The sequence below is a fragment of the Puma concolor genome, chromosome D2 (genome assembly GCF_028749965.1).
Source record: "Puma concolor isolate L17-30 chromosome D2, mPumCon1.1.hap2, whole genome shotgun sequence".
Taxonomy (NCBI): Eukaryota; Metazoa; Chordata; class Mammalia; order Carnivora; family Felidae; genus Puma; species Puma concolor.
In genome coordinates this window covers 7287135-7304626 of record NC_141677.1, presented here as the reverse complement: position 1 = coordinate 7304626, position 17492 = coordinate 7287135, and the positions used below count along the sequence as shown (strand labels likewise).

The 17492-nt window shown below is 38.1% G+C and overlaps 1 protein-coding gene across 1 annotated transcript in view; it reads right to left on the bottom strand.

The window, feature by feature from the left end:
- PTEN (phosphatase and tensin homolog) overlaps positions 1 to 17127 on the bottom strand; it is a 93270-nt gene extending 76143 nt beyond the window's left edge. The window contains exon 1 of the mRNA XM_025915085.2: positions 16336 to 17127. Coding sequence (XP_025770870.1) covers positions 16336 to 16414 — 79 coding nt within the window. The 5' untranslated portion in view covers positions 16415 to 17127. The remainder of the gene's footprint in view (positions 1 to 16335) is intronic.
- Between the last annotated feature and the right edge of the window lie 365 nt (positions 17128 to 17492).

The following is a 17492-nucleotide window of genomic DNA, read 5'->3' as shown; positions in this document are numbered from 1 at the left end:
AGATACCAGGACTTCACCATTTAAGTTTCCTTTCCAGGAATTTCTGGAGTTTTTTCCCTGCTTTTTGTCAGGGCTTTCAACTAACGGATGCTTAAGGATCAGGTGAGAGGAAAAAAAATTCAGCCACTGACTCATAAGCTACATCGGGTCTACATGTTTGTTTCAACAAATTTTAACAAGTTTAAATGTAACAAATAGTTTCCACGCGTATCCCAGTTATATCTGTCCTATCAACTTTACTAATCAAATTATGCTTTAAATAACTGCCACTTTCATAGACTTGTAAGAGTTTTTCATTAATGAAACATTTCATATTTCTTACTACGTTTTGTTTTTTCCTATTAAATGCGTAAAATGTTTGTATCTGGTTTCTAAATTGAAGACTCATATGGGTAGGAAAGCAGAAATAGGACTTCCTTGAATTTTCCAGTTGATAAAGTGCTAATTGTTCATTATTTGAGAACAATTTGTCCCAACATACAAAGCATATAATCATTCGTGGTATACAGTTTGGTACAGACCAAACTAACACAGCCTAAAATCTTATTTTCTAAAGTACCAAAGCTTGAACTACAGCAATATAATAGAAAGAATGCTCCCAATGATGGGTATTTTATGAATAAAGAAGTATTGGTCAGAACCACACAGGACACAGGAACATTTAAATATTTACTAGGTGCCAGGCCCTGCACGAGAGCACTTAATCCATATTGTCATTTAATACAGAAGACCAGAGTTCCGTTCTCAGCTTTGCAATTTAAAAACCTATGACTTGAGGTAAATTACTAAATCTCTGGGCCTCAAATATTTTTTGTGTCTTTTTTTCTGCAAAATAATGATAATACCTGCTGTAACTTCTTCACTGGTTGTTTCAAGGATCAAATGAGATATCTAGACATATCTTTAAATCTATAAACTGAAAAGGGCTCTACAATTGTAGCAAGAAGTTATTATTATTTGAGGTTTGCATGGGTTAGAAATGTCCTGTTAATTTTAGTCTTACTGTCTCATTACAAGGCGACTTAATATGGTGTTTTTATAAACAAATTATAAGAGAAAGAATTCCAATACATTCACTTCAATTCACTTTAGCATAAATTTTAGGTTCCTTTTAACACTTCTAAATTAACTGCCCACAGTGCCAAACCAGAAAGGAAGACTGACTGCCAAGTAATTTATGAACTCTACTGGAGTTTTCTACTCCTCCAAACAATTAGAACCTCACAACTTTCTCTCGTGTTGTTATATTATACCAACTTGTCTTGACTGAAAAGTTTACACATATTTTTGCTTTGAAATGAAGTGTAGACCTCCCTTTCTAAATTTTTTTAAAATCTTTTTTTAAGTAGGCTCCATGCCCAACGTGGGGCTCGAACTCACAACCCTGTGATGAAGAGTTGCATGCTCTTCAGACTGAGCCAGCCAGGTGCCCCTAGATCTCACTTTCTAAATAAAAACATCACATTCTTCAAAGGTAACATCAAGAATGTTAGTAAGCCTTCTACTTAGTAGCAACACTATACATTGGTTCATTTGACAAGAAATCTACAATCTGTAACAAAGAGCTATGAAACACTCTTCCCTTTTATAGTGGACACCCGAAAACAAACAAAAAAGTAGACTATACTTTTCACAATATTCACAATAATGCTGTTTATAAAAGAAAAAAATGGAAATAACCTTAACATAGTACAGTAAGCAAAATGTGGTATTTAACCTGATGAAATATTACCTATATATATAGCTTTAAAAAGGACAAATAAAAATTACTTTGTGAATACATATGTATGTAATTATGAGCATATGTACATTAACAAAGAGGGAAAGACAATTTCCAGGGACATACACCTGACACAGAATTAACTATTTTTCCTACTGTTTAAATTCAAGATTAAGATTACACACAGGTTTTAAAAACTTTTTAAAGGAACAATCAAGGAACTCTGAACTTTATTTAAATTTAAGCAAATCAGAACCTCGGAAAAGTATCTTATTAAGTCACCGATAATGCTAGCAATACTCTAAAATCCAAAGTACAATTTTTTAGTGTATTAGCTGGATTAGTCCCCTCAACGAATTTAATCAATTTTTCTTCAGAGTTGTTATGAAATAATGGATCTACAACTGTTCAAGCCTACATCTGTGAACCTCTAAAAATTTAAGTTGCCCAACTAACTGGTTTTAACGAGTATGAGAAACAATTACCTTCTTCCTAGGTCTCTGGATGAATACGATAAGACTGATTTCCTGTTTCAGAACTCTGCTGCTGTTAAAATACACACACGCACACCCTACCCCCGCTCTATGGTTTTGCTTCCACTAACAAACATCCAAGACTGACTACCAATGACAAATCAAATAAAATACGGTTATAACTTACATAACAACTTTCAGAAAGATCATTAGGTCAATAAAATGCATTAGACATACTTGTCAGCATTATATACCCGAACTAAGCCAAAGCTAACTCTAATTTTCTACAGCAAAATCATAATAAATAACATGAAAAATGAGAAAAGTTAAAATTATAACACTGATCCACCATTACTATGCTGAAAAGAGTATCTATAATGCTATAAATTTTGTATTCGCTATTAGACTTAATGTTACTTCTGGAATTCACTCTATTATAAAAGCCATGCTTTTATCATTTATTGTACCACAGATAAAACCACTAGGTTTGGGCTACTCTATACAGTTATGCAAAACGACAAAAGGCTATTAACTTTTACAGAAAAAAAGACAAACAGGTAAGATATGGAAGATGACCAGGGATGTAGTAATATTTAGTGCAAATTACTCAAAAGTAGTAAACTGCATTCAAAAAAAAAAAGATTCCAACATTTCCAACTGTATTGATCTTTTAGATACAACCATGCACTGATTTCCTAATATTCAGAAACTACTACACACCAGCTCCAAGCAAGTGTGAAGCTAGATTGCTTCATCTTATATTTGGCTTTAATATAACAAAATCATGTCTTTTTATTTTATGTCTAAGCCAGGAAATCATTTGGAAAGGACTTGCTTTCTTTTTTCTTTTTTTTCTTCCAATTGGCAAAAATAGTTTTGCCTAACTGCAGTATTTTAATCCTGGATAAAAACAATATAAGCCAGAAATACATGTAGATTTTAAAACACGAAGGCACACATACTGGCATTCATTACTACGTTAGGAAGACTCATATCACTGACTTTATGATAACCGTCTTGTTGTAATATTGAAAAATATTCACTTCCCACTGAGGGTATTTTTATCATTATATGAACTTTATAATCACTTGAATATGTGGATTACCAAAAAAACCTGAAATTACATACTCTGAATTACAAGTGAAAATTCATATTTTAAATTTTAATAATATGCAATTTTTAAATATACTAAAAAATATGAGAGCAAGTCTACATTGAACAGGTAATACTTTTAATTTTCATCAGCTACCCTTAAATGCTTGTTCCTGAAGCATTATCATTTTAGTATAAATCTAATTATTACGATTGGGGGAAAAATGCCCAATTACTGATCATAATTAGTTGTGGAATCTTCATATTCAAAGGAGAACATACTAATAATATTGGAAAACAAGCTGAAACATGAAAGCAAAAACTAAGGAATCAACTCTGTGAACCAATAAACTTTTTAAAAACATGAAGTTCAATATACAGAAAGACAAAAATAAAAGAAAGGATGGAGCGCCTGGGTGGCTCAGTCAGTTAAGTGTCCGACTTCGGCTCAGGTCATGATCGCACGGTTCACGGGTTCGAGCCCTGCATTGGGCTCTGTGCTGACAGCTCGGAGCCTGGAGCCTATTTCAGATTCTCTCTCTCTCTCTCTCTCTCTCTCTCTCTGCCCCTCCCCCACTTGTGCTCTGTCTCCCTCTGTCTCAAAAATAAAAAAACATTAAAAAAAAAAAGAAAAAAAAGAGAAAGGAGCTCTTAACACCTTACACACACCCTTTAAATACTATGCAGTAAACAAAACAGGTAACAACTTAGTATCTGGACAAAAATCTCACCTAATGTGTGCCGCCTCACTTAATGTTAGAGAGGAAATTTATGCACACATTATCTGTCTATCCAAAAAGGCACCATTCTTTCCACGGCCTACAGTGCAGACCTGAACAAATTCTATAAACTGATGCTGGTAAAACTATCTACTTCCATCAGACATGAATTTGAAATTGGCAAGATGTTTCTTACACACAAAAAAAGAGGCCCTAATCACAAAGTTGGATGTGGGAACATAAATCCAAAATCCTACCTAAACTGATATATTATACCGGGTCACATTAATCATTTGTCATGACGACAAACTTCTCAATAAAAAAACAAAGTCAATATAATAAATAAAACAAAGTAGATTAAAACTAATCAGATCTTATTATGCCCAACATGCAGTTTTAAAGACTTCTTTGCAACTTGGCAAGACCAAGTTCTTAGGGGTGAAAAGGAATTAAGTTATAGAAACACCTTATGTAATGGCTCAAAGGCAACAGCAAAATTTTAAAGGCAGAAAACTCATTTACTAGCAGAAAGATAAGAAGTGAGTTGTACAAGAAAGCAGAGAACCTGAAAAATATTTTAAAGCAAATATTTAAGGAATACATATTAAATCAGTTTCCTGATTAAGTTCTGTAATAATGAATTCCTATGTATCAACTGCTAGGAAAACTAAGAGTTTAAAAATACCAAAATCTTGTATAACTTAATACCTCAAGTTAAAACATGATGTTTCCACTTAAATATCCAAATAACCTTGTAAAACTAAATGACTAAAAGCCAGACTTCCATTACATAAGCTTTAGTTCTCAACCAGTATCTCTGCATTTTGGTAGAAAAATATAAACACTGGCATAACCACTAGGTTTTGTTTTTGCAAAAGCTTAAAATTTGATATTAGTCTTTAAAGACTGTAATTAATAGATGATTCCAAAACCAGAAATGTCAAGACCACTTATATCAGTAGATTATCTTAACTTTTCCCTATGTTTGAGTAACAGATGGTAAGCCTTAGTTCTTGGACACAACACAATAATCACAATCTGTGTGACCTTTTCAGTATTAAAAAAAAAAAATCCAAATAGCCTTAATAACCAGCACCTTGGTGTATTTTACAGTAATACATATAATTTTGATCACAGTGGACAGAAACTAGATATGCAAAACTGCATCATACTTTCAGTGTGCTGCTATTTATTTTACATAAGGTTCCTACAACTAGTCCACGAACTATTCAGACGTCAGAGTGATTCTTCAGTTTTCAAAAAACATACGTGCATACATTCACAAAGTATTTTGACTATTACTTTGTTTACATTAGCACCAAGAAGGCATATACCACACCTAGATCAAATTATTTTTTTTTAGTTTAATAACTGAAACAATTTTACCTCATTTAGAAAAATGTTACAACAAGTAATTTTGTTTAAAAAAGAGAAGTCTGTTTCTTCCTCAATATTTTTGTTCTAAGTACACGAATTAATACATTCACTGAGATTTATCATTCAGCTAATGTCAAAATTATCTCCCTATTTTAATACCTGACACTTGAAAATCTGACACTAACAAATGCAACTTTTGATTATAAGTGCAAATGCACAGCAAACCTTCATCAATAAATATCACCAATTACTGAGGCAACTATGCAAATAGAAACTGTATCACTCAAAATATGCTCCAGGGAACAGTAACATCATGACAAGCCATACCCTTTCTGATTAAAGATAGGAATGCAACAGAGTTATAACTACTTTTAGTATAAAATGTGATAGCTTATTCAAATTACTTCTGTATCCACTTTAATTTCAATACAATTTTCCTACAAAAGGAAAAGGAAATTTGACAGATCCAAAGTGTTTAGATATTTTGTCTTACTTAAATGAGCAAAATATGCTTAAAACTTTATGCGGTAGCTTTCCTATAAATAACCAAGGGGAAAAAAACTTCAATAGTCCAACACTTCAGCTTTTTTGTGTGCATAACAGATTATGATTTTGTGAATCAAAATCATGAAAATCTTTCCTAATATTAGGTCATCTTAAATCCGCTCTAAAGAAAAATCAGAAAAATATAGCAGGAAAAAATATTAGCCAAATACTGAAAACAAGTTTAATGTATAACTATAGGGAAATAAATATATCTAATAGCCTCAACATTTAAAATAGTTAAGCCAATTATGAGGGACTCTGGAAATTGTTTAAAAATGCACACACACCTTTTAAGTTCACTATGATGAATGACACTTTTTCTGATGAATTACATTTTAAAATAAATGCACATAAACTAGAAGCTAAATGGAAACGTGAAGTTTCAAAGAAGGACAATGAGCACTTTAAAAAATTCTCTTTAGTTGTATATTTATAAAACAAATTTTTTTAAAGAAATTTTCTTAGGTATGGTGAGCAAATGAAGTTTATTATTCATGTAATGAAATAAATACCATAAGCCTTACTCAATTAAATTATAGCAATAAATGCCATCTGTTTTCCTTAACAAATCTGAAGCTATCATATAATTAGCAGTCCCGGTTTTAAAATATTTATCAGTATCTCTGGATATCTCTCATAATTTCAAAAAGAATCACAACACTCAGTCAAAACTTAAATTTCATAAGAAGGTTTAAGATAGGCCTGACATTTTACTTTGCTTGTGTAAAATGAGAGGCAAAGTAAATTGTAAAATCAAGCAAACAGAAAAAGAAAAAAAAACAAAAAATCATCATAGCAAACAGTCTATTCCTAGAACACTTTCGTAATTACATTTGTCTGCCCTAAAAACAAAACAAAACAAGATTCAGAATCCACCAAGATACTCCCCTGACATCTCATCTCTGAACTAATCTAAAGCTCTGTCCTAATTTCTTCTAAAAACTTCACATTAATGCAAGTTTTTAAATTAGATAAATAAAGCACTTTAATTCAACAGGCTGACACAGCAAAGTTAGGGTCTGGAAAAGGATGCAACACATCCATCAGGGAACCTCAGAGTCAGCCCTACTATCATTATCTGGAAAGATATGAGAAGTTTTTAATAACTTGTCAGAAATTTGCCATTTTGTATCCACACATTTAACTCCACCATATCTGACTATAATAAAAACAGCTTTAGAATAAAGTCCAAGACTAAAGAATGCATTAAACAACAAAAAACAAATACACTGGGGGCAAAGTATCTCTCAGTTGCTCCACAAGTATATAATTAAAGGAAACAAGCTAAAGATTACATTAAAATTAAAAACTATTGCCAATATAAAGATGAAAAAAAGTTGGGTTTTTTTTGTTTTTTAATAAAGCATATCCATCCTGTTAGAGCGGTTCGATGTAACGTCCTTCTGAATACCTCCCTTTAAGGTACATTTAGACATTTATTGAAAACATCTTCAGTCTTTCTAAAAGAAGTTCAAAGCAAAACTTTCACAATCAGCCAAATAACACATGAGCCTTTTTCAAATAAACCTTTTTAGTCACCAGTGATATCTTTTGTGGGCAAAGTTCTCCTTATAAAGAGTACCGGGCTAACAGCAGTCCAAAGACCTAGATGTTTTGTAAAAGCCTAGCTCCATCAGTCATTAGCAAATTGACAAGCCCTACCGCAGCCTAATGGCAAAGGGACTGACTTCCATCAAATATTACACTTATTATGTACCAGACACTTGGTACGTTTAAAGTAGAGTTTTTCAACCTCACATCATTGGCCATTTGGGCCAGATAATTCTTTGTTGTGGGAGGGACTGTCCTGTAACCTGTAGGATGCACAGCAGCATCTCTGGGATGCTACAAGATGCCTACCAGATGCCAAGAGCATCCATCCCCACAGGGATCTCACAGCTATGACCACCAAAATGTCTCCACGCATTGCCAAACGCCCAGACAAGGTGGGAAGGGGTCACTCCCAATTGGCAACCAATATTCTGAAAAACACCTAACCTATAGTTCCAACATACCTAAAAACCACCCTACAAGGATTTTTACCACGATGTTAGAGATGTGGAAAATAGGGTTCACTAATGTTAAGCAGTGTATCTTGTATCACACAATTGACAAGTGGCTGAGCAAGGATTTAAGCTGGACTTTGATGAAAAAAAGTCCATGCTCTCTCTATTCCACCATGCTGCTTTTCTAAACTTATTGCCTCGTCTACATAATCAGAATAACATTTGCCATGTTGAGCTATTTAGGGTTTACAGAACAAATACACGTTAAGGATTTGTTTGACTGAAGATAATATAGTATGGTGGCTCACAAAGTGTGACCCTCGGACCACCAGGATTAGCACCACTTGGGAACCTGCTACAAATACAAATTCTCAGACCCCAACCTAGACCTAATATTCAGAAATTCTTGGTGTAGGGCAAGTAATCCATAGTTTACCAAGCCCTCCTGGTTATTCGGATGCCCTCTAAAGTTTGAGAACCACTGACATAACATAATGGGAAAAATACTGCACCAAGTGCCTGAACATGCTGCATCCTTCCTTGGACTCAATCTCAACTACCTCTTAACAAGTTACTGATTCTTACTGGAGCCATGATTCCTATACAACAAAAAAATAAGGACAGTAATACTTTGTTCAGGCTCTTTTCTTCTTTGCAAAACCAAATGAGCTAAAGATTAAGAAAAGGCTTTGTTAATAAAAAACGCTAAACAAATCTAAGACGTTGGTAGGATACACGCCAGCTAATTCTACTTACTACATTAAAAAGAAAAACACCCTTCTGACTCAAGTTCTCATTTTTCTCATTTCATATCTTATAAATGATTACGTAAGAATGTTAAATAAATTTTACATCATGGCTAAATACAGCCTGGCAAAACACAGTTTTCACATTAAGAAATAAAAAAAAACAGGAAAAGCCCAAGCATTCCATTTGATCCCTAACAGACTCAGAGTAATTCATAAATACGCATTTAAAAAATAAACACCTAAAAATCAAGCTTAGTAACATCACCCAAACTTCATTTTAAAAGTAGAAAAAAGTTTTCAGTTCTACTTATTTAACCTCCAATCAGTTTAAAATGACTAAAATACTCAAAAAGAAGTCTCACTAATTCATGAGAGCAAAGGAATTTTAAACAGAAAAAGAAAAATTGCATTGATTTTAAAGCAAAGAGTTGTTTGCAATTTGAGCATGTATTCTGTATTTATAAATCACTTCAAGAATCCATCTAACTTAAAGAATACATGTTCAAGGGGCGCCTGGGTGGCTCAGTTGGGTAAACGTCCCACTGCAGCTCAGGTCATGATCTCATGGTCTGTGAGTTCGAGCCCTGCGTTGGGCTCTGTGCTGACAGCTTAGAGCCTGGAGCCTGCTTCGGATTCTGTGCCCCACCCCTCCCCCAACTTGCGCTCTGTCTCTGTCTCTCAAAAATAAATAAATGTTAAAAAAAATTTTTTTAAAAAGATGTGATTCACATCACAATGCATTTCATAACACCTTAATTAATTAGATACTCCTTCTAAAAGGTCAAAAGTATTAAACATATAAAATTGGGGGGCGCCTGGGTGGCTCAGTCGGTTAAGCATCCAACTTCGGCTCAGGTCATGATCTTACGGTCCGTGAGTTCAAGCCCCGCGTCGGGCTCTGTGCTGACAGCTCAGAGCCTGGAGCCTGTTTCAGATTCTGTGTCTCCCTGTCTCTGACCCTCCCCCATTCATGCTCTGTCTCCCTCTGTCTCAAAAATAAATAAATAAATAAAAAAGTTAAAAAAATTTAAAAAAAAGATTGGCAGAATGCAATCCTTGCAGTTACTAGTAATGAAGAAATCCTGATATTTTGGCCTGAAAATCTACAAAAATCAAAGGAAATAAAATTCACAACTATTCTGAAGGGACTTAACAGTATTAAATCAACTGTAAGTTTTGGGTAGTGATATAAAGCAAAACACAGATGGCATGTGGTGTGAGAGAAAGAGGGTTTTAGACAACTCTACGGTCCTAGAAGATGTCAAACGTTCAACTCTCCAACCTAGACCTGGACCAGACCAAAACTACAGCCAGTTAGTACAACACACAACAAAATACGTAGAAGTCACATATATAATGAGACAGGGCACCATTCATTCTGCAATGCAAAACCAACCAACAAGCCCAGAAATTCACTGGAAATCAAGCGCTCCAGTACTGAGAGTACTGGGAGACAGCTGAGGGACCAGCAGGGACAAAGGGAAAAAAGAAGCATCCCTATACACACACGATGGCCTTTACTAGGCAGATCTCAAGCTCAGTCCATCCTTCGCCACGCCTGGTAAGAATGAATGAAGAAAAAAATCCTTTAGTTTTCTTCCCATTTCCAGGGACTAAAGTTATATTGAGACTCTTGATCAAATGTGAACATGGGATGCACTGTTAACACAAAATTTCAACACTAAATTAAAATTCTTATGTTATATGAATGCACCATGAGATTAACTATAAATTATACTGTAGTAGCTGAAACCTGGCACTCAAAGTCACATGCCTCTCCCCAAGCTATGAACTTAAAAAGAAATGCTAAGATACATACCTTTATTGATAAAGTTTATATAACTTTTTATATCATACATTCAAAGTTTTCTTTGAGAAGATTACTCTTTGTAAATAAAATACAGGATATTTAAATTGACCTATCTTTAACACTAAAGAAAACTTACTATAACAATTTTTTACTTGAAAACATCTGCTTCATGATGCAGTAACACCAGGAAGCTGTCCTCTTACCTATCTTACAGCAAATCCTCTGTGATTAGCATAATTGATTTTCTGTGGTAGACTGTGGGAGGGAGCGGACCTTTGCCTTCTGTGTGTGATGACACAAAGCAGTCACAGACTGCTTACACTCAGAGCACCCAAAGGGACACCCTGAGTTCAAACTCTACTCATAGTCTGAACCAATTAAAATTCTAACATATCCCAAACGGAGGAAATTCAGTTACAGTCACTGCTCCTCCCATAATAAATGAAAATACAAATTTCTCACATGTGGGTAATCTGAAATTGTAAGTTTTACCAGCAGCAGTTACCATGTATTCACAATGTGGCAGGCAGTATGCTAAGTGAGTCACTTACATCATCTCATTTATTCTTTAAGATAAATTTTACAGATGAAAACAGATGGAGAAAGATGAAGTAACCTACTCAAAGTCACCCAGCTGCTCAGTGGGAGAACCAGGATCCCGACACAGGCCGAAAGACTGGCTCCAGAGCCTACCCCATCACCTAAAACGAAACAACGTACACACAATGTGTACATAAAACTAATAATATTTTAACGCAATTTGAAATAAATTTAATCTTATTTGAAAACTATAAAACAATATCCACCAAGGTAATCTGTTTGGAGAATTCCTTACTTAGAAATATTAGGACAGTCTGCTGACTTTATACTTATTTACACACACTAACCCAACAATATTCAAACACTTCCGTAGTCGACACGACGACCACTGATGACAATTAAAGTGTATAACCACCTAAAATGCAGCTGAAAGTAGTCTTCCACTGTATCCACCTCTCAGGACCGTCCATGCTACCACGTAAATGCCTAACACCCTGAAGAGGTCCCCCTGCCTCCTAATGCAAACTGCTGCAAATGAAGAGAATACGCCTGAGCTATACTGAACTACAACTGCCCACCTAAAATTACTTCACCTCTAAACAATGTGTGTTCTTCTTATATTAATATGTTTCCGATAGACTTTACTCCAGTGCAAACTACTTTAAAAGAACCCCACTGCTAATACCTTTTCTGTAACCAATGAAAAACATTTAAAAAAATAGGGAACAGGTGAAGAGTCAAATCCATTATAGTAACTTCACCTTTCCTCACAAATGACAAGCGTTTTACATTACTAGCTGCATGTATCCAATACTCAGAAAGACAATCATTATTGACAGACCACAACACTTTTGAATCACCCAGCAAAGAATGCATGTGGCAGTACGTGGCCTTTAGGAGACAATTAAGGATACCAATTTGCTCAGAGAATCCTTACCAACTTAAGGTCATGCAGCTGAACCTCACCATTACTGACAGTTCTGACAGCAACGACATTAATTTCAAAGCCGCCAGACCGAAAGCAACTGTAAAACAGAACTGAATATTTACTGAAAGCATTACTGACCCCTCTCAGAAGATGACACAAATGTCTCAAGTCACCACCCTTACAACAATCCTAACACCTTTTCTTAAAGAATTCAGGTCACCAAAGAATTCTCCAAAACTGACTTGACTTAAAGTTTATCTAACAAAAAAGGAGAAAGGAAAGAAAAGGAAAGTAAAGAGTAAGGGTTCTATGGAATAGAAATAAATCTTCAGAACTAATGGTTTCTACAGGAAAAAAAAATACGATATCAAATAAATCTTTTATACCACCATTAATAACATATCCTCTGGAAGCTACATCCTTGTATCACCACCAAGAAAGTGACAAACTATCACATGCACGCACACTTCTAAATTTCTCTTTAAAAACTCCATTTCACGTACAATATTAACATAAAAACATTTCCTACACGTCTGTCCTACTGAAAAGGCTGAGGTCAAATTTTTAAAATAAAAGGTTCACTGAGAGTGAATTAATGGTGAAACTTTGTGCACTGATTTTCCCATAATAAATACTCCTCCATTAAAAGTCACTGAAGGAATTACTTCAGTGACTTAAAAATCATTAAAATACTGAGCTATCACCAAATGAACAAATAGCAAGAGGGGCAAATCTCAAAATGAGAACACGTGAAAATAAGAATTGAAGACTTCACTTCTAAAAAGTACAGAAGTCTGTAACATTAAGAGGTTTGTGGATTTTATGTGGTTATTAGGAAAAAGCAGATACACCGTTCCACACAAAAGCGAAAATATTGACAGATACGTTTCTGACGTTGTTAAAATAAAATTCTAAAAGGTAAGGAATACCAATGCATCTTTTCTACACTTCCTAAAATATATTTGAAAGTAAGGAGGTTATATACAACTCACCACATTTTTGTTCACCATGATGTTTATTCATCTAATATTCATTTAGTATATTATAAGCAATGTAAATCTGCACTGAGGACTGTACTACTGTGCAAACTTTTACAATGGACAGCGATAAAATTCCTTTTTCCTTATGTTAAATCATAAACTTCAAGTTACTCTTCCTTCTTTCAGATCCCCTTTATTCTTGAATACCTTTCATGAAAATGAAGTCTGTACATTGTCATACAGCACTTAGGTGGCCCCAATTAGGTGGTCATGTTGTTCAGAAAATACAACTTAGCAGATATAAAACAGTGTAAAGTAAAAATCGTGAATAGAATCTTTCAAAAAAAAAAAAACTAAACACACACACACGCACAAAACCTGACAATACAATACGGTCATTTCAGTAAGCACTAATCCTAGAATACAGCTAACTTCAATAGTCACTGTACCCTCTGCAAGTTAAAAAAAAATATTCCCTATGGTTAATATTTGAAAAGACCCAAACTCATCGAACAATAAAAATACATGCAACCAAAGCCTAAAGTTTCCATGAAATCGAAAGACACTAAATTTTTTAGTCTCATGGTGTGCACTACTTTCCAGACTAACTGTAAGATACCAACAAATTATTTTTAGAATAACTCAATTTTGCAAATAATATTTTAAAACCGAACAATGGTTCTCGTTGCTCCTCTGAGAAATCATCTTACAGATAGAAATACTCCAATCGCTACTTTCATAAAGGAATTTACCTTCTCACAGGCTAGCTGCTGAAACAGACACCACAACCTGCCAGAGAGAGTCTTCAATGGCCATTTTAATTCCCCGCCCACCCCCCCCCACCCCCCAATAAACACAGAACACTAAAGTGAAACCAAGCAAAGCAAAGTGCTTTGGTGCATCAAAATTTTTGGAAGTGCGACTACCAAAAAAGCGAGCCCTTCACTGATCTTTTTCCTAAGTGATTTTTTTTTTCCGTATCAATATTTGGCTCAATAAAACCACAACTCTAGAAATTAAGTGTTATTAGTCATTTGATGCAATATTTGACACTGCTTTCTATGCATCCCATAACGAAAAGCACAGTTTTAGAGAAAGTTCTAAGTCACGTAAGTGTCACGTACAGAGGCAAACATCTGAAGTCAAAGAGGCAAACATCTGAAGTCAAAGAAGTGGCCAATCATCTCACTACTCACATGTAAGAACCTGGCAGAGTAATTTTAATCTTCAAACCCTGACAACCTGAAAGCAAATGGGTGAAGTAAAAATAGTATAAACGTACTCTAAATCATAAAAGCAATCTACCAAACAGCATTCTAGACATTTTCTTACACGAGGACTTTTCCTAAAAAGTTAAATAAGCATTTAATTAATTTGTTCCTATACATCCAGATGACTGTCAATTCCTGCCAACAGTAGGCTGCTTTTGAAATAAATTACAAATCAGAGAAGGGTTTCCATAACTAATTATCTTCTAGGCAAGCGGGTCAAGTTCAGTCTTCCTAGTTTTCCAATTAATGCAGGCTCCAAAACTTCTAAATGTTCCCTTAAAATATTATTTTTTAACTTAACAGAAAACTTACGTTTTGTGTGCTACAAAGCTCCTTCTTCAGTAACTTTTCTCTTCATCTCAAAACAAACACTCGGGCAAAATTAGCTGTGCACACTTATGTGCACAGCTACATAATCCAAAGGAATAAAACCTCTTCAGATAGAGAACACGTTCTCGTCTTCAAAAGACACATCTTCCCCACGATTTTTAGCAGGACGTACAGACACTCCAGCACCACTCTACCTTTAAGCAAAAGGTTTACTGGTATTTGCCAAGAAATGATTTTTTTTTTAATCAAGAATGCTCTGTTAGCGCTCATGCAATTACATAACCTTCACTAAGTAATGCCCACACTTATAACTCACATCACCAAAATTCTGGTCTTAAGGGAGGCCTTCACCAGATGCTTCAGTCACCTCGGACCAGTAACTGAATAGTTTTTCGTGCCTCTCACCTACCAGGAACTCGCAATGTCTGCGATCCTTTCCATTCTGAAAAAAAAAAAAGAAAAGAAAAGAAAAGAAAAAAAAAAAGGAGGCTTCCATCCCCACCCTTGATCAAAACCAGCTTATTACACCTGAAACTGCCAAGATTAATGCCTTTCGATAACCACTATCTTTTGAGGTACAAAGGCCTAGACAACCAAAACGATACTCTGTTAAAATTCTCGGGTTTCTGTCTTGAATACTCAACAACCTGAGTCAGTAAATTTAATACAGTGTGTGAGAAACCGCTAACAGACCTACACAGTCTGAAGCCGGAGTGATCCACCCTTGCCAGCATTTCTGGTGATTAGCTGGTAAGTTACACTTGACAGGTTACACAAGTCAGAGTCACATTCACGGATACCCAGACGTGTCAGAGGACCCGACCCTGAAATTCTGGCCTCACAGGAACCCTTCAATTCCAAGTAAGAGCTGAACTTGAACCCCTGCAACAGCCTAGACGCTGCACATCATCATCCGGGATCAAAAAGCACTCCCTCTCCATTCCATTTCGTGCGACAAGACCGCTGGATATAAAGTGCTACTGAACTGCAAATTTCGTGCCCCATCCTACACGACCCCACCAGCGGAGGCAAAAAAAGGCAAATTTAACAAAGATCCAGCAAGAACGCCTTAAGGAGGCAGATTACGAATGCCACGACTGATGGGAAGCTACAAAACTTCGAAATGCCGTTTCAAAGTTGTAATTGACTGAGTTTAAATATGCAAGCCCACTTTGGCCCTCAAATGAACACCATATATGCCGAAAAGGATTCTGCTTCCAAAGTTATGCAAATCAGTTCACAACTCACATCAAAAAAAAAAAAAAAAAAAAAAGAAAAAAAAAGTCTATCAATGCAACCCAGGAAACTAGAAACAATCAGTGCAACATTCTGATGCAATATGCATACGTGAAACACTAATTTTCATTTTAATCTAATCTATACCCTTGATCTAGGGCCTAAAGCCAAGATTTAATCGAAATATGCTCAACCTCAAAGCGTCTACTTTTCTGTTCATTTAGCAGACCGGATTACCGAGCTCACTAATCCACTAACCGTGCACTGGAGTCCGTATTAACGGACAATAGCCCTTAAGAAGAGACCCCGTGGACAGACCGAGAAAACCAATCTGGTGCCCTGACACTTGCAACCAGGCAGAGAGTTCCACGGCGCCGAACACACCCTAGGCTGAACGCATTCAAAGGAGGCACCCGACACACGCACGATCGAGAAACGCGAGCCGGGTTAGCGGCCACGGTCCCCCAAACCACGGGAATTTTTCGCCTCCGTCTGCTCCCACGTTCTAAGAGACAGTGACAGAAAGGCAGAGAGGGGGGCGGCCGCAGAAATGGATACAGGTCAAGTCTAAGTCGAATCCATCCTCCTGATATCTCCTTTTGTTTCTGCTAACGATCTCTTTGATGATGGCTGTCATGTCTGGGAGCCTGTGGCTGAAGAAAAAGGAGGAGAGAGATGGCAGAAGCGGCTGGTGGCGGGGCTTCTTCTGCAGGATGGAAATGGCTCTGGACTTGGCGGTGGCGGATGCCCCTCGCTCTGCCGCCGCCTGGCTCTGGACCGCAGCCGGGTAATGGCTGCTGCGGCGGCTGCTGGATGGTTGCAGCGACGGGGCCTGCTTCTCCTCAGCAGCCAGAGGCCTGGCCGCGGCGGCCGCGGGACGGGGAGACGACGGGTGATCCTCGGGACGGCTGCCTCCGCCGGCGGCCTCCGGTGCCCGGGCCGGGGGGGGTGCGGCGGCGGCGGAGGGGAGGTTTAGAGCCGGCCCGGGTCCCTGGACGTGCCGCCGCCGCCGCCGCCGTGTTGGAGGCAGTAGGAGGGGAGAGACCAACTCTCCGGCGGCCCCAGCCCTGGAAATGGTGACAGGCGACTCCGGCCCCCTCCCCGGGGCTGCAGCCGCCGCGGCCGCCGCCGCCGCCGCCGCTTCTCCCCCCCGCTCCAGGAGCGGGAGGTGCCGCCGCCGCCGCCGCGCCTCAGCCGGCTCCCGCCCGGGCCCGCGGCTTCCACCGTCCCTTGCACGAGAAGCCGAGCGAGAGGCTGCACGGTTAGAAGAGAGGACGAGGAGGAGGCGAGAGACGCCGCCGCTGCCGCCGCCGCCGGCCGGCCGGCTCCCCGAGGGCGCTGCCCCCGCGGCTGCTCACGGGCGCTGAGAGGGGCTCTGGGCCGCGGCCGCCGCCGTCTCTCATCTCCCTCGCCTGAGCGCGGCCTCGCCTCACAGCGGCTCAACTCTCAAACTTCCATCATGGCTGCAGCTTCCGAGAGGAGAGAGCGGAGCGCAGCCGCGGCTCGGCGCCCCGGCGCGTATCCTGCCGCAGTGCACAAAGAGTCCCGCCACATCACCGCCCGCCGGCCCGCCCGCCCCCTCCGCCGCCGCGCCGGGAGCCCGGCGCCTGGGAGCCCGAGGGGAGGCGGGAGGCGGGCGCGACCGCGCCGGGGGAGGGAGGGACGCGGCGGGGCAGGGGCGGCAGCTCCGGGGGCGAGCGCCGGGCCCCCGGCCT